Raw genomic sequence first — 16461 nt, 5'->3', positions numbered from 1 at the left:
TCCAGTTCCCTGACCAGGGATCGAACCGTGGCCCCCTGCATTGGGATCATGGACCACCAGGGAAGTCTTAAATTTTTCTCTCTTTTTTTTTTTTTTTGGCTGCACTACAAGGCACATGGGGTCTTTGTTACCCCACCAGGGATCCAACCTGTGCCCCTGCAGTGGAAGGACGAAGTCTTAACCGCTGGACCAAGGAAGTCCCTTGAATACTTATTTTTAAAACCAAATAGCTAGTGAATGTCAACTTTGAGATATGATCCTTGGTCTGATAGCAAAGGGTAGTCTCATTACCCTGTACCATTCATTCATTAATGTGAGGTGAAAAGTATCAGGGTCTTGAGAGCATCTGTGTTACTGACTACAGTGGCTGTGTCTCAGAAGCATTTGAGGGGCTTTAAAAAGTTCCTGTACTTTACCCCTGTCACTCATTCCTTTATCAGCTTACTCCTTGATTATCCACTATATTAATCAGCGTTCTCCAGAGAAACAATAGGATATATGTCACAAGATGAGTCTGGAGCATCATACAGTGCCAAAAAATAGGGAAATACTACAAAGCAGGAGAGGAGGAAGGGGAAGGGCATGGAAAAAGAACACTGGAAAAAAAAAAAGAACACTGGAGTGCCCAATGGCCAAAGTTTGAACAGTTTGACCAACAAAATAGCTATAGCATTAAATTTTGACCCAAAGAATAAAATAAATATCCTGAGTTCATAACGGTACAAGTAAATGATTGAATAAACAATTGAGAGAGAGGAGAGAAATCTCCTTCATAGAAGAATTCTGAAAAACGTGTATTTAGATATGTCTTCTCCAAGAGATAGAGATTTATTCCCCTCTCTTTGAGTGCAGACTTGACTTAGTAGTATTCACTTTCATAGAGACCAGGAAGGGAAATATAGTAACATTACTGTAACTACTTGAATAGTGTTAACAAGAAATTTGAGGAGGACAATTGGTGGGGATGACTACTACTTTTACAACTTAAATTCTTCAGAATAATTTGAGTAGTCTAATATAAGGATGTTTTATTGTATAATGAAAAAAAAATCTAGTTAAGTAGCACCAAGAATAAGAAAAATGGGAGAATGAGAACACATTCTTATTAGTGTTGAAAAGCTGGGAAAGGTGTCATCTAAGGATCAGAAACATTGAGGACTTTATGAAAAATGAAAAGCACATAGGAGCAGTTTCATGATAAAAGCATACAGCATTGAAAAGTCTGCAAACCAGTATAGACTTGAAGGGGGAAAAGCTAGAAAAGTGAGTTTCCCAATACAATTCTGGAAAACTCCGAAGCTTAGAGACAGAAAAGTTGAGGTTGGTTGTCTTAGCCCATGTTGGTTGTTTTAACAACATACCGTAGACTGGATGACTTACAAACAACAGAAACATTTCTCACAGTGTTGGAGGCTGGGAGTCCAGATCACGGTGCCAACATGGTTGGATTCTGGTGAAGGCCTTTTTCCGGGTTGCAGACTGCCTTCTTGCTGCAGCCTCACAAGGTGGAAGGGGCAAGCGAGTTCTCTGGGCCTTCTTTCATAAGGGCACCAGTCTCATTCATGAGGGCTCTGCCCTCATGACTTAATCATCTTCTAAAGGTCGCACCTCTTAATGACATCACCTTAGGGATTAGGAGGTCAACATTTGAGTTGGGGTGGGGGGATGCAAATATTCAGATGATAATAGCGGTCAAAAGGTAATTAATTACTAGATTTTGTAACTGTATTAGGACTAATTAGAATAGCTAATAACAATGTTTACTTCTGGGCTAACCTACTAGAACTTATTTATATAAATTAGTGTGTCCCCATTGGGCTTGAGAGCCAGAGAGAGAATCAGGGTTATATCTCAGAGAACTTCTAATTGCCACTGTGAAATGTGGGGCTCCTCTCTTCACAAGTTACCCACCTAGCTGCTCCCCTCCATCTCTGCATGACACTCTTGACAGGCAGAACTCTCATTATCAGCATACATGTTTATGTTGCAGAGAAGAGTGATATTCACACGTATTAAAGCAGTGGTTCTAAGAGGTGGATGACCATTAAAATCATCTAGGTCATTTTTTTAATTTAAAGGTGGTTTCTACAGTGCATCCAGAGCTGAGAACCACTTTGCTGGGGAAACCAACTTTAGCAATCAGTTCAGTTAACTGAGACTCACTAAATACTTAAGGAAAATCAAGAGGGTGAAAGAGGGACACCAAACTGAACAAACAGAGGAATTGATTTTGGGGGAAACAAATTGAACATAATAGATAATATTTGTTATTTTAAAATGTCCTCAAAGATTTTAGGGAATACAGTTTCCATAAAATAGCAATGGGGTGCTATTAAAGAGAAATAAGAACAAGAAAGTTTTTGGAAGTTGAAAACATATTTTCTGTGATAAAAAAATTTAATAGCACATTGAACAGCAGCATGGTTGTAATAGATTGAATGAATTAATGAACTGGAAGATGAGACCTAAGGAATTCTTCTGAAATATGGTACAGAAGAACAAAGAAGAAAATTTTAAGTTGTTAGACATGAAATACATATCTAGAAGCAGAACTAATACCTTAAGCTAAAGTTCTGCACAATTTCAGTTAAGTCTTTGTCAGAGGGAAGATGGTGGACATTTGGTGGGTAAGAATTAATGTCACAACTTTTGTATTGATAGAAGAGACTATAGATACTGTTCTTTAATATGAAGAAAATATATTTAAATTCAGTACTAGTATATCTTAAGTTATCGATATGTGATTCCTCTGCTGTTGGCTTTATTCTCTAAGCTTTGCTTTTCTTTGTGTGTTAATTTCATCCTCAGACTGGCTTCCCTCTTTTGGAAGATGTCTGCAAGTGCAGTATTTGGAATCACATCCTTTTTCTTTATAGTGGAAGGAGTGAGAGTATAACTTCATCAAAGGAAAGTCCTGAGCTTTGCTTTGATTGGATCAGTTGGAGACCATTCGAGTCAGAAAAAAAAAAGATTTGCCAAGACCTGCCAAGGCCTACTGCTGAAGTGCAATGACTGGGCTGGGGAGGGGTACATACTTCAGTGAAAATCGAGGAAGTTCATGAAATGAACAGGAGAAAATGTATAACAGGTGTCCATACAGTATGTTTCTTAAAATTGTTAAGGGTATTTATGAATAGAATAGATATAAAAGGAAAGATGATATTGAGGAAAATGAAGAAAAACAAAAAATCAGCCAAGGACAAGTAAAAAGATAGTGGAGGAGGGAAGAGAAAAAAAGCGAAATATTGTAGCAATGCAATATATTCTCTCTCTCCTTTTAAAGGCTCTTGAATTATATAGAAACAAATCTTCAGATTTGTGTTATTTCAGACAAACAGGAACAAAATAATGCAGAAAAATTAAAATAATATAAACACATACACACTCCAGGCAAATGTTGAATGGAAGAAAATGCATAATAATTTGTTATCAAAGTTTAATTCCACACAACGAACATTTAATTGAAAAATAATTGATAAAACTTTATATACCTAAGGAGCTAAAAAGACATACTTTTCTCAAATACTCATCTAAAACATAACAAAAATATGTCATGTAACAGGGCTACACAGGAAATCTCAAATTCTGAAAATTAAAAATTAGTTATTGCCAGTCATAATGCGAGGAAACAGACAGACATACAGACACACACACACACACACACACACACACACACACACACATTCTTAACAAAAGGGGAACCAAAAAAGAAGAAATATAACTACTTGGAAAGCTTTTTACTTTAACTCAGTTTGAAGAGGGTATAAAAGTTGAAATTATAAGGAAGGAAAATTCCAGATAATAAAAACAAGCAAATTCTGGAAAAATAAATATAAATGATTCATAACATGTGAAATGATATTCAGCCCCACTAGTCCTCAAGGAGATGCAGGTTAAGCAATAATTATTTTTTGTTGCTTTGAATTTAAAAACTTAAAAGATGTTGATTGTAGCCTTTTTTTGGTCAGCATTGTTTTTAATAGCAAACCAAGTGAAACAAAATCCAGAAATAAAACAGGAAGAGGGATAAAGAGTATTAATCAATGGGTAACAGCTAAATAAATGATAGCTCATCCATGCTACACAATGCTATGCAGGTATTAAAAAAAGTAAGTTAAATTAAAAAGATGTCCATAGTGTATTTCTAAATTAAAATAAAGCATATTTCAGAGTGACATAGAACATGATTAAATTTTTATAAAAAAATTTTGTGCATATGAAAAGATATATATGTAAATGTACACCTGTAGAAAGATCAAGAAAATTGATGTCAAATTGATTACCGGTTGGTAGAGGGTAGAATGAATAGGTTGTACTGGGGACTTTAATTTTCTTCCTTGGAAAAAGGGATGTGGTTAGAGGTAATTTTTTTGTCTTTTTGTTTTTCAGTATAGCAAAGAGTCAGACCTGACTGAGCGACTAACACCTTATTTGGATAGCATTTTAAAAAATTATTTAAAATTTAACTGAAACTATATAAACTATTTAGGAATTAGTAACTTGAAAACACTACATATCAAAATTTACAGGCTATGGACAAAGTTGTACCTTGAGGAGATATTATAGTCTTAAATGCATTTATTAGAAAGATAAAAATTAATTCATAATGCATACATGTGGCAAAAATTAAAATTGCATATGAAGATATCCCATGTATCCTGTCTCCCATTTCCCTTGTGCAGTCCTTCCAGAGAAATTCTGTGCATCATTGACTAGCTGTGCATCATTTACATGTTCTTCTCTCCATCCCTAAGGATACATATATACAACTTTATTTGTAAAATACATACATACATTAATTAATTAATTTGCTAGGGCTGCCACAACAAAATACATAGGCTGAAGGGCTTAAATTAGAAAAATTAATTTTCTTAAAGTTCCTGAGGCTCAAAGTCCAGAATCAAGGTATCAGCAGGTTTACCTTTTTCTGAAGCCTCTTCTTGGCTTGGAGATGGTTGCTTTCCCACTGTGTCCTCACGTGGTCAACTCTATGTCTGTGTGGTCTGTGTTCTAATTTCCTTGTCTTGTGAGGACACCAGTCATCTTGGATGAGGGTCTATCCTAACGACCCCATTTTAACTTAACTACCTCTTTCAAGGTCCTGTTTTCAAATACAGTCACATTCTGAAGTATTGGCCATTAGGACTTCAACATGTGAATCTGGAGGAGATATGATACAGCACATACAAATACATAAATTCATATATTTGACTATCAGTACATATAACTGCATTGTACAGGTGGAGCTATTAGGTTGAACCACCTGAAACTGCAGTTTCTAGAGGCAGAAAGTATGAAATATGGGCAATTTCAGGTGGTTCTATATGATCCTGTGATATATTTAATCAGTTTTCTTTTGATGAGCCTTTCCTTGTCTTTTGCTACTTGAATATCCTTGAATGAATATCTGCTGGCACATACATGAATATACTTGTAGGTAAATTTCTAGGAGTTGTTGCATTAAAGAGTTATGTGTTTCTGTGAACCAGATGTGGGTCCATATTATATCAGGAGGGAGTTGGTCTGGGCACTGAGCCACAGGCCTTCCAGACAGGACAAGGACACCTCAGCGAAAGAGATGGGAGCTGTAAGGACAGAGACAGAAGTTGGGGGGTGAGCAGAGTGCAAGAAATTGTGTGGTGGGAGGCATTATTCACAATAAAGGAACTGTACTGATGTATTCCCAGTGGATTGTTTTATAACTAGAAATGACTAGACGATTTTTATTATGTAGTTGTGACCAGTAAAGTCATGGCATCTGCCCTAATTTTTATCCAAGGAGTAGAATCACCCACCAGCAGAGATTTGAACTGGGACTGGAAGGTATTTTATACTGCTTGCATTTTATTTGTCCTTCTCATTTAGTTTAACAGTTACTAATATATGCATAAGTATTTGCTTAGAGATGGGTCACAAAGAGTTGGACACGACTGAGCAACTTGCACTCACTCACATAGGAAAAATATTGTTAAAAGTATAAGGGTATTGGTACTTTATATACATATATCTGTGCTGTTTAAAATTTTACAAAGAGCAAGAATTATTTTTTGCAACTGAATTAAAAAAAAAATCCTGAAAGCATGAAGTTCTGTGAATTTAATTGTGATACAGTTTCTGAGCCAGAAGTTTTGTAGTTTTGTATGGGCAAGAGCAAGGAAATGGTCTAAAAAATGCCAAACTGTTTACAGTGGGTATTCCTGAAGAGTGCAATTGTAGAGCTAAGTAACTTTTTCATTTAACTTTATATATTTCTAGACTCTTCAAAAATGATTTTTAAAATAATACTGTATTGAATATTTGGAAACTGCTAAGATAGTGGATGTTAAAGGTTCTCATCACAGGAAAAACATTTTATGATTGTGTGTGGTGATGAATGTTAATTAGACTTGTAGTGAGCATCTTGTAATACAGACAAATATCAAATCATTGTGTTTATACCTGAAATTAATGTTATATGTCAATTATATCTCAATAAAAATTATTTTTTTATACGAACAGGTTACAAGTGTAGCTTAAAAATAAAAAAATAAAAACTATGCTGAGCAAATTACTATACCCTTGACTTATTTCTTTATTTTGAAATGTTGTTTCACTTAAGTGCACAGTGAAAGCAGGATTTCATTATTTCATATTCTTACATATGTCATAGCATCTCAAGGTGGGCATTTATGAAACCTCCACGACTGAGGGCACACAGCATGATGTTGAGGAGGAAGGAGCCAACAAACATTGTTAAATTGTAATATTTCTTTCTTTTTTTAGTAATATTTCTTTAATGGCAAAGGAAATTAGAATTTCTGATAACAGTTACACAAAGCAGAAGACAGCACATTCATAAACAGCTCCTCAAGTTCCCACCGAGATGGAAAGCAGCTGCTGCAAGCACATGCGTAGAAGAAGGATTCTTTTGCACATGAAAACCACCTCTGTTCTATGTTTGTACTATTAATACAGATTTAAAGACTTAATGAGTTGAATCAGGTAGACCACGTAGGAATTTCTTAATCTAAAATGCTGGACGTGATAAATACAAATAATAGCTCATCTAGCAAAATACAGAGGGCAAAGATGCCTCAAAGCATGAATAAGATGATAGAATACATATATCCAAGATATTAAACATAAATGCTGTAACCATAGTTTTGAACGACATGGAAAAATGCCCACCTTAAGTGAAAAACAGAACAGAACATTGCCATGGCCTAACATTTTAATGGCTGTGACCCAAACCAGGACTTATGCTTAATTGTGTTGTGATTCCATGGATCATATTCAGTAGTATGAGTCATTTTGATTGGAGAGGACTATGGATTTATTATAGATCTCATATAAAGAAATGGAACATATTTTAAAACTGCATATCTATGTACCCACTTGTCCAAACATTTTAAGTAATTGTAAAATGTTTAGGAATGCATTCCATGGTAGCAGAACAGAAGCAAACACAGAGATTGAAAAGATTTTTCTCAACTCATGGACAAATAATGTTCATGCAGTGTGCCATAAAATATTTTCAATTAAGACACTTTAATTCCAGCTTGAAATTTTTGTGGTTAGAATTGGGTTTTTCTCTTCATTGTATCTAAAGACACAATTTAAATTAACTTTTACCACTAATTTGCTTCTCAGTGGGGAGAAAACACAACTTGCCACTGAACAGTTAAACTGAGTTTTCTCTTAAATGCTGGTACTTGTTTGTGGTGGTTTCACATTTTTCCCATATTAGGGAAATTGGGGATGACTGGTAACTAAGTAGAATTTGAAGTTACCTGCTAAAAGAAAGCAGATGTACAAACTGCTGAAAAGGATGAATGGTAGAGAATTTCAGATTACCCAAAGAGACTTCTATTAACAGTTTCTTTTTTTTTTTTAATTTTAAGATCTTGATTGAGATATAACTGACATACCATGAAGTTTACCATTTAAAATGTAATTTAGTGGGTTTTAGTATATTTATGGAGTTGTGCAACCATCACCATAGTCTAATTTTAGAACATTTTATCATCCCCCAAAGTCTGACCCCTTCTCTCCCTCCCACTCCATCATTAGCAGTCATTCCCCATCCTCTTTAGCCCCTGGCAACCACGAATATACTTTCTTTCTCTATGGATTTGCCTGTTATGGACATTTCCTATAAATTGAACATATGAAGGTCACAATATGTGACCTTTTGTGTCAGACTTCTTTCACTTAATATAATGTTTATAATATAAAGGATCACCCATGTTGTAGCATGTATCAGTACTTCATGCCCTTTTATTGACAAATATATTGTCAAATAATATTCCACTGTGTGGATATATCACATTTTATTTATTTGTCATTTGGACATTTCTCTTGTTCCAACACTTTAGCTGTTAATAACATCGCTGCTACAAACATGTACACATTTTTGTGTGAACATGTTTTCAGCTCTCTTCAATATATATATCTAGGTGGAATCGCTGGGTTATAGGCAACTCTGTGTTAACTGTTTGAGGAAGTGCCATACCGTTTTCCAAAGTGAGTACACCATTTTACATTCATACCAGCAACATATGAAATAAGTGCACACTTCTGAATATATGCATTTTTTCCAGCTTTATTGAAGTATGATTGACAAAAGCTATATGTATTTAAGGTGTACACCAAACACCAGCCAAATAAATTCCAACCATCAGCCAAATAAATAAGTAAATATTTAAATAAATGAACTTCCCTCATAGCTCAGTTGGTAAAGAATCTGCCTGCAATGCAGGAGACCCGGTCTTCTCTTCCTGGGTCTGGAAGATCCCCTGGAGAAGGAAATGGCAATCCACTTCAGTATTCTTGCTTGGTAAATCCCTTGGACAGAGGAGCCTGGTAGGCTACAGTCCATGGGGTTGCAAGAGTCGGACACGATTTAGCAACTAAACCACAACCACCAAGGTGTACAACATAATGCTTTGTATACATCGTGAAACAACTATCACAATCAAGCTAATTAACACATCTGTCACCTCACATAGTTACGTTTTGTGGTGAAAACAATTAAGATTTTCTCTGTTAGCAAATTTCAAATATATAGTACTTTATATTAACTACAGTCACTGTGCTGTACATTAGGTCTTCAGAACTTTTCATCTTTTAACTGAATGTTTGTACCCTTTCACCATTTTCCCCTAGCCCCTGGTAACAAGAGTTTTACCCTCTCTTATTATGAGTTTGACCTTTTTAGTTTCCACCTAAAAGTGAGAGCAATATCAATAATCTCAGAAATATCAATAATCTCACATATGCAGATGACACCACCCTTACGGCAGAAAGCGAAGAAGAACTGAAGAGCCTCTTGATGAAAGTGAAAAAGGAGAGGGAAAATGTTAGCTTAAAGCTCAGCATTCAGAAAACAAAGATCATGGCATCCAGTCCCCTCACTTCATGGCAAACAGATGGAGAAGCAGTGGAAACAGTGGCAGATTTTATTTCTTTGGGCCACAAAATTACTGCAGATGGTGACTGCAGCCATGAAATTAAAAGATGCTTACTCCTTGGAAGAAAAGTTATGACCAACCTAGATAGCATATTAAAAACAAGAGACATTACTTTGTCGACAAAGGTCCATCTAGTCAAGGCTATGGTTTTTCCAGTGGTCGTGTATGGATGTGAGAGTTGGACTATAAAGAAAGCTGAGCGCCGAAGAATTGATGCTTTTGAACTGTGGTGTTGGAGAAGACTCTTGAGAGTCCCTTGGACTGCAAGGAGAGCCAGCCAGTCCATCCTAAAGGAAATCAGTCCTGAATATTCATTGGAAGGACTGATGCTGAAGCTGAAACTCCAATACTTTGGCTACCTGATGCGAAGAGCTGATTCATTTGAAAAGACCCTGATGCTGGGAAAGATTGAAGGTGGGAGGAGAAGGGGATGACAGAGGATGAGATGGTTGGATGGCATCACTGACTCAATGGACATGAGTTTGAGTGGACTCCGGGAGTTGATGATGGACAGGGAGGCCTGGTGTGCTGCAGTCCATGGGGTCTCAAAGAGTCAGACACGACTGAGCGACTGAACTGAGATCACACTGTGTTTGCCTGTGTCTGGCTTATTTCATTTAGCATATTGGCCTTCAGACTGATTCATGTTGTTACAAGTATCAGGATTTCCTTTACTTTGTTTTTTTTTTTAGAAACAGTTTATTTTCCATCAACCAAATTTCCATTTTGGTGGAAGTTTGTGGAAGTTCTACAAGTGTCTGGAAGAAGAGCTTACGACCACTCGGTGGTGGTTACTACCCATTCCGTGGCCTGGGCGGTGGGGGCTGCAGACCAGTCTTCAGTGGAAGGCTGAGCACTCCAGTCTTCAGTGGGGAACTGCTGAATGGGCACGGAAGGCACCTGCACGCCTTCAGACCAGTCTGCCACCTCAGGCTGAGCAGCCGTGAACTCTGGAGCTGGAGCAGTCCATTCACCCTGAAACTCCTCCTTGGTCACAGCCTTCTCAGCTGCTGCCTGCTCTTCCTTTTCAATCTCCTCAGGATCTCTGTAGAAGTAGAGGTCCGGCATGACCTCCCACGGGTGCTCTCGGGAGATGGTGCCACGCATGCGCAGGACTTCCCGGGCGAGCATCCACCACATCAGACCCACCGAGTGCGCTCCCTTGTTGTTGCTCAGGATGGCGATGTCCACGTAGCGCAGAGGAGAGTCCGTGTTGCACAGAGCAATGGTTGGCAGGTTCACGTAAGAGGCTTCCGTGAGGGGCTGGTGGTCAGCCCTGGGATCGGTGACCACCAGAAGCCTTGGCTCCCTGAACGCGGCCTGGCGCTACCCAGAGAGGGGTCCATAAGGCGTTGTCCTGAATTCCCATCGTAACTTAAAGGGAAGCTTTCACAATGTCCGGAGCCCTTGATGTCCTGCAAATGAAGGAGGAGGATGTCCTCAAATTCCTTGCAGCAGGAACCCACTTAGGTGGCACCAACCTTGACTTCCAAATGGAACAGTACATCTACAAAAGGAAAAGTGATGGCATCTACATCATAAATCTGAAGAGGACCTGGGAGAAGCTTCTGTTGGCCGCTCGGGCCATCGTCGCCATTGAAAACCCGGCTGATTTCCTTTATTTTTAAGGCTGATTAACATGTGTGTTTGTGGGAGGGGCTTTCCATATAGATGTGTGTGTCAGGCTTTCCTTATGTGTGTGTGTGTGTGTGTGTGTGTGTGTGTCAGGCTTTCCAGGTGGCACCGTGGTAAAGAACCTACCTGCCAGTGCAGGAGATGCAAATGACAAGATTTAGATCCCTGTGTTGGGAAGATGACAAGATTTAGAACCCTGGGTTGGGAAGATTCCCTGGAATAGGTAATAGCAACCAACCCATTCCACTATTCTTGCCTGGAAAATTCCATGGACAGAAGAGCCTGGTGGGCTATAGTCTGAGGTGTTGCAGAGAGTCAGACACGACCAAGCATGAGCATATAAATATCACATATGATATATGAAATAATGCTTTCATATAGTACAGTCTTTTCTGTACCCATTCACCTGTCAGTGGGCACGTTGGTTGTTTCCGTATCTCTGCTACTGTGAATGATGTTGCAGTAAATTAGAGTACAGATATTTCTTCAAGATAGTGACTTATTTCCTTTGGATATGCATCGAGAAGTGTGATTGCTGAAACATATGGTAGTTCTATTTTTAATTTTTTGAGGAACCTCCGTGCTGTTTTCCATAATGGCTGTACCAATTTATGTTTTCACCAATGGTGTCCAAGGATTCCCTTTTCTCACATCCTTGCCAAACCTTATCTTTTGACTTTTGATAACAGCCATTCTAACAGGTGTGAAGTAAAATATCTTTGTGGTTTTGATTTGCATGTACCTGATGATTAATGATGTTGAGCATCTTTTCATACACTTGTTGGTCATCTGTATGTCTTCTTTGGAATATATATTCTTCCTTGAATATAAATATATTTTTAAAAGAAACTTCAGGGGATTAAGTGGCAGTGACTTTGAAAGAGCCTTTTGAGATGCTGGTAATGTTCTATATATTGATCTAAGTGGTGGTTATATGGTTGTATCCTTGTATAAAAATACATGAGGGATTTCCTGGTGGTCTAGTGCTTAGGATTCTGGGCTTTGCTGCTGTGGCCTGGGTTCAGTCCCTGGTTGGGGAACTGAGATCCTGCAAGCCACACAGCACAGTCAAAAAAAAAAAAAAAAAAAAAGAGAGAGAGAAAATAAATAATAGGTGATTAGAGTGAACTTAAATTAGTGACTTATTGTATGTAAGTTATATATCAATAAAAAAGAAAAAAATCCTAACTGCGTTGTCCTTTTTTCCATTTTACTGTAGACTAGGGGACTTCATTTTACTTCAGATCAGGGCTAGGCTAGTTTCTGTGGATTGCTCTTCAAGAACCACTGATCTTAAGATACACTCTGAACACATTCATTAGGCGTAAAATATTCCTTTACAGTCTGGTCCAGGTTCCCTTTCTGCCCCCCACCCCCCACAGTAGAATTCTCAGATAAAACATTATAAAGCTCTGTGGTGAAAAAAAATAAATGAGAACACTGGTTGCCTCTGTGGGAGTAGGGGAAGGGATTGACAGGAAGGGTCATGAGAGAACTGTCTCTGATGATAATAATGCTCTGCGCCTAGATAGGGTTTGTGTCACACAGGTATATGCATTTGTCAAAACTCACTGATTGTTATACTAAAATTTGTGCATTTTACTAATATGTAAGCTTTTCTTCTTGGGGAAAAAAGTTACCTCATGGGGAAAAGAGATATGATCTGGGGACTTCCCCGGTGGCCCAGGGGTTAGAACTTCGCCTTCCAGTGCCGGGAGTGCAGGTTCAGGTCCTGATCAGCGAGGTGAGATCCCGCAAGTGTCGCAGTCAAAAACCAGAATATAAACAACAGAGGCAGTGTTGTGACTAATTCAATAAAGACTTGACAAATGGTCCACATCAAAAAAAAAAAGAAAAAAGATGTGATTTTTGATGCAGGGGATCTGAAGGCCACACTTTGAGAACCACTAACTTTGACTAATTTCAGAAATAACTTTCTTACCATGAAAAATAATAATCCATAGATTACTAATGTAACATTTTGACAGTTTTCTTTAAAAATTCATGATACTTTAAATAGTTTAAAGGGTGTATTTGTATTTGTTATATAAATATTGTATTAAAAATGCTGTTTCCTTATTAGAGTAATAAGTGGACATGGATTCATGACAATATTATATAGTTCTTTGTTCCAGTAAATGTTCTTTTTCAGTGTCAGGAATGCAATTTTAATATCAGGAGATACTGGACATGGAAGTAATTTTGCATTGAGTTAGGTTAATTGAGTTGGTTAAAATGTGCTTTGAGATGGATATTTATAGTGACATTTGGTAAACTGGGTGGTTTTGATTTGAGGTTGCATTCCTCTTTGAGTAAACTGCTGGCTTTCACCTCAGTGCAATATATTGATTGTATCTACTTATGTGATAGGGCTCTATTGTCATTTGCTTTAAGATCCTAGATGTTTAAAAAAAGTAACACTTTTACTTCATGTATCTTAATTGTAACGTGGATCTGAAAAGTTTGAAAAAAGGACACCCTGAGGGGAACAACTGGAACAGTGATATTAATCACCAAATGCCGACGCATGTGGGTATGAGGCAAATCTGACCTTACTGGTTTATAGGTAAAATTATCTGGTTGACTCTCATACCACATCCCAAACAGTCTCTCCTACAGTCAAGTATTGGTCAGCTCCCTGAATTTCACCGAAATAACTGCCTGTGCTTTCAAGTTGTCCTGATAAGAACCACCTGGGGGCACGCATTAAATTTCAGGCTACTACCTTGGAGATTGGAATTCCTTCTTTTGAGACAGATTTAGTGCATCTGGGATGAGCTGAGAACCTACATTTTTAAACTGTTACCTTTGGATTAATAGGAACGTTTAGGAAATACTGACCCACTCCAGTGTTCTTGCCTAGAGAATCCCAGGGATGGGAACCTGGTGGGCTTCTGTCTGTGGGGTCGCACAGAGTCAGACATGACTGAAGCGACTTAGCAGCAGCAGCCGTGAAAAAGAGTTTCTTTTGTACAAAAAAAAAAAAAAAGAAGAAGAAGAAAAGAAAAAGAAAAATCACAAAGAGACCTTTTTGGAAATATAGATTCCTGGGCCCTCCTTCAGTTCAGTTCAGTCACTCAGTCGTGTCTGACTCTTTGCAGCCCCATGAACCGCAGCATACCAGGCCTCCCTGTCCATCGCCAACTCCTGGAGTTCACTCAAACTCATGTCCATTGAGTCATTGATGCCATCCAGCCATCTCATCCTCTGTGGTCCTCTTCTCCTCCTGCCTTCAATCTTTCCCAGCATCAGGGTCTTTTCAAATAAGTCAGTTCTTTGCATTAGGTGGCCAAAGTATTGGAGTTTCAGCTTCAGCATCAGTCCTTCCAATGAATATTCAGAACTGATTTCCTTTAGGAATGTACTGGTTGGCTCTCCTTGCACGTTAAAGGACTCTCAAGAGTCTTCTCCCAACACTGCAGTTCAAAAGCACCAATTCTGTGGCCCTTCTTAGCACTTCTCATTTGTCTAGGATGAAGCCCCCGCTTTTTTTGGGGGGGTGGGGGTGGGGAGGGCATGCTGCAGGGTTTGTGGGATCTTAGTTCCTTGAGCAGGGATTGAACCCAGGCTCACGACAAGGAAAGTCCTACCTTCTGGACAATCAGGGAATTCTCCCCATGTTGACATTTTTTAAGAGCACATACAATGTGCAGATATGAGAGCTGTCTTCCTGATGCCTTTAGTGGAAGGTCCTTGAGTAAGTCTTCAGTCACTCTCTCAAGAGAATGGGGAAGTAGGAGATTAAGGAAAGATAATTTTAGAATTGAGGACAATTGGTGTAAAAGCTAGGCTGACAGCAAGTGACAGTGAGCCATCATAAGAAAGGAGAGACTCACCTCCTGGAGACTGTCCCATGGCTGCTGTGCTACCATTTTTGTGGGGGTGGAGCATGCATAACCCTCTGGGAAGTGACTTTTGAAAGCAACTAGGTTCGTTAACTTTTAAGAGGTGGGGAGAATTCAGGATCACCCTGTAAGCCACAGAAAATCTGCCTGCCTGCCCTAGGTTGCTAGTCCTCGTTTTATTCATGCTGCTAATGGAAACCTATAAACATTCACTCATTTTTCTCTTGTGTAGTAAGAAGAAAACATAACTTATAGACCATCTTCTGGCAGAAGATGATAGATTTGGATCAGAAACGGGAGGCGTTGGAAGCCAGGAATCAAAAGTGAAGAGATTCTGCAAGCCCTTGGGTGAAAAAGGTGACAGGGATTGATTTATTTACTCACGTGTCCCACATTATGTAATGTGAACTTGCTTTTAGGCTGATCTGGACTTTATAAATGTTAGGGAGGAAATGGAATAAATAAGCTGCCGGAAAAAGATCTAGAGCACACGTTTCTCCTCAGGCTGATGCAGTCAGTACTTTTCTATCAGTACCTTGTCTGCATCTATTTCTACTTCTTTTCCAGGACTCTTCTCCCTCCTTTCTAGAGCTAAAGCCTTAACCAGAAATGCATCATCAATATCCATTGTTGTTGTTCAGTCACTAAGTCATGTCTGACTCTTTGTGACCCCATGGACTGCAGCAAGCCAGGCTTCCCTGTCCTTCACTGTCTTCTGGAGTTTGCTCAAACTCATGTCCATCGACTCCGTGATGCTATCTGAACATCTCATCCTCTGTTGTCCCCTTCTCCTCTTGCCCTCAACCTTTCCCAGCATCAGGGCCTTTTCCAGTGAGTCAGCTTTTCACATCATGTGGCCAAAATAGTGGAGCTTCAGCATCAGTCCTTTCAATGAACATTCAGGGTTGATTTCCTTTAGGCTTGACTGGTTTGATCCCCTTGCTGTCCAAGAGACTCTCAAGAATCTTCTCCAGGACACAATTTGAAAGCATTAGTTATTTGACTTTCAGCCTTCTTTATGGTCCAACTCTCACATCTGTACATGACTACTGGAAAAACCATAGCTTTGACTAAACAGACTTTTCTCGGCAAAGTGATATCTGCTTTTAAATACACTGTCTAGGTTTGTCATAGCTTTTCTTCCAAGGAGCAAGCATCTTTTAATTTCAAGGCTGCAGTCACCATCTACAGTGATTTTGGAGCCCAAGAAAATTAAGTCTGCCACTGTTCCCACTTTTACCCATGTATTTGCCATGCAATGATGGGACTGGATGCCATGATCTTAGTTTTCTGTATGTTGAGTTTTAAGCCAGCTTTTTCGCTCTCTTTTACCCCCATCAAGAGGTTCTTTAGGTCCTCTTTGCTTTCTGCCATTAGAGTCATATCATCTGCATATCTGAGGTTACTGATATTTCTCCCAGCAGTCTTAATTCTAGCTTGTGATTCATTAGCCTGGCATTTTGCATGATGTACTCTGCGTAGAAGTTAAATAAGTAGGGTGACAATATACAGCCTTGTCGTACTGTTTTCCC

At 38.7% G+C, this 16461-nt stretch overlaps 2 protein-coding genes across 5 annotated transcripts in view; one reads left to right on the top strand and one right to left on the bottom strand.

The window, feature by feature from the left end:
* The window catches only part of USF3 (upstream transcription factor family member 3), a 78284-nt gene that overhangs the window by 8806 nt on the left and 53017 nt on the right, over nt 1-16461 (top strand). For 3 of the 4 annotated variants that reach the window (XM_055568201.1, XM_055568197.1, XM_055568200.1), the window contains exon 2: nt 15162-15286. The exons of the other annotated variant lie outside the window; for it this stretch is intronic. The gene's annotated coding sequence lies outside the window, so the exon portion shown is untranslated. The remainder of the gene's footprint in view (nt 1-15161; nt 15287-16461) is intronic. 4 annotated transcript variants of the gene reach the window in all.
* LOC129644459 (40S ribosomal protein SA-like) lies at nt 10142-11037 on the bottom strand. Its single transcript, XM_055570085.1, has 2 exons — nt 11005-11037; nt 10142-10775 (listed from the first exon to the last, which is right to left on the bottom strand). Exons 1-2 carry the CDS (start codon nt 11035-11037, stop codon nt 10221-10223), a joined length of 588 nt encoding a protein of 195 aa, XP_055426060.1. The 3' UTR covers nt 10142-10220.

Source organism: Bubalus kerabau, chromosome 2, assembly GCF_029407905.1.
Source record: "Bubalus kerabau isolate K-KA32 ecotype Philippines breed swamp buffalo chromosome 2, PCC_UOA_SB_1v2, whole genome shotgun sequence".
Taxonomy (NCBI): Eukaryota; Metazoa; Chordata; class Mammalia; order Artiodactyla; family Bovidae; genus Bubalus; species Bubalus kerabau.
The sequence above is the reverse complement of the archived record's forward strand: the minus strand, read 5'-3'. Positions and strand labels throughout refer to the sequence as shown.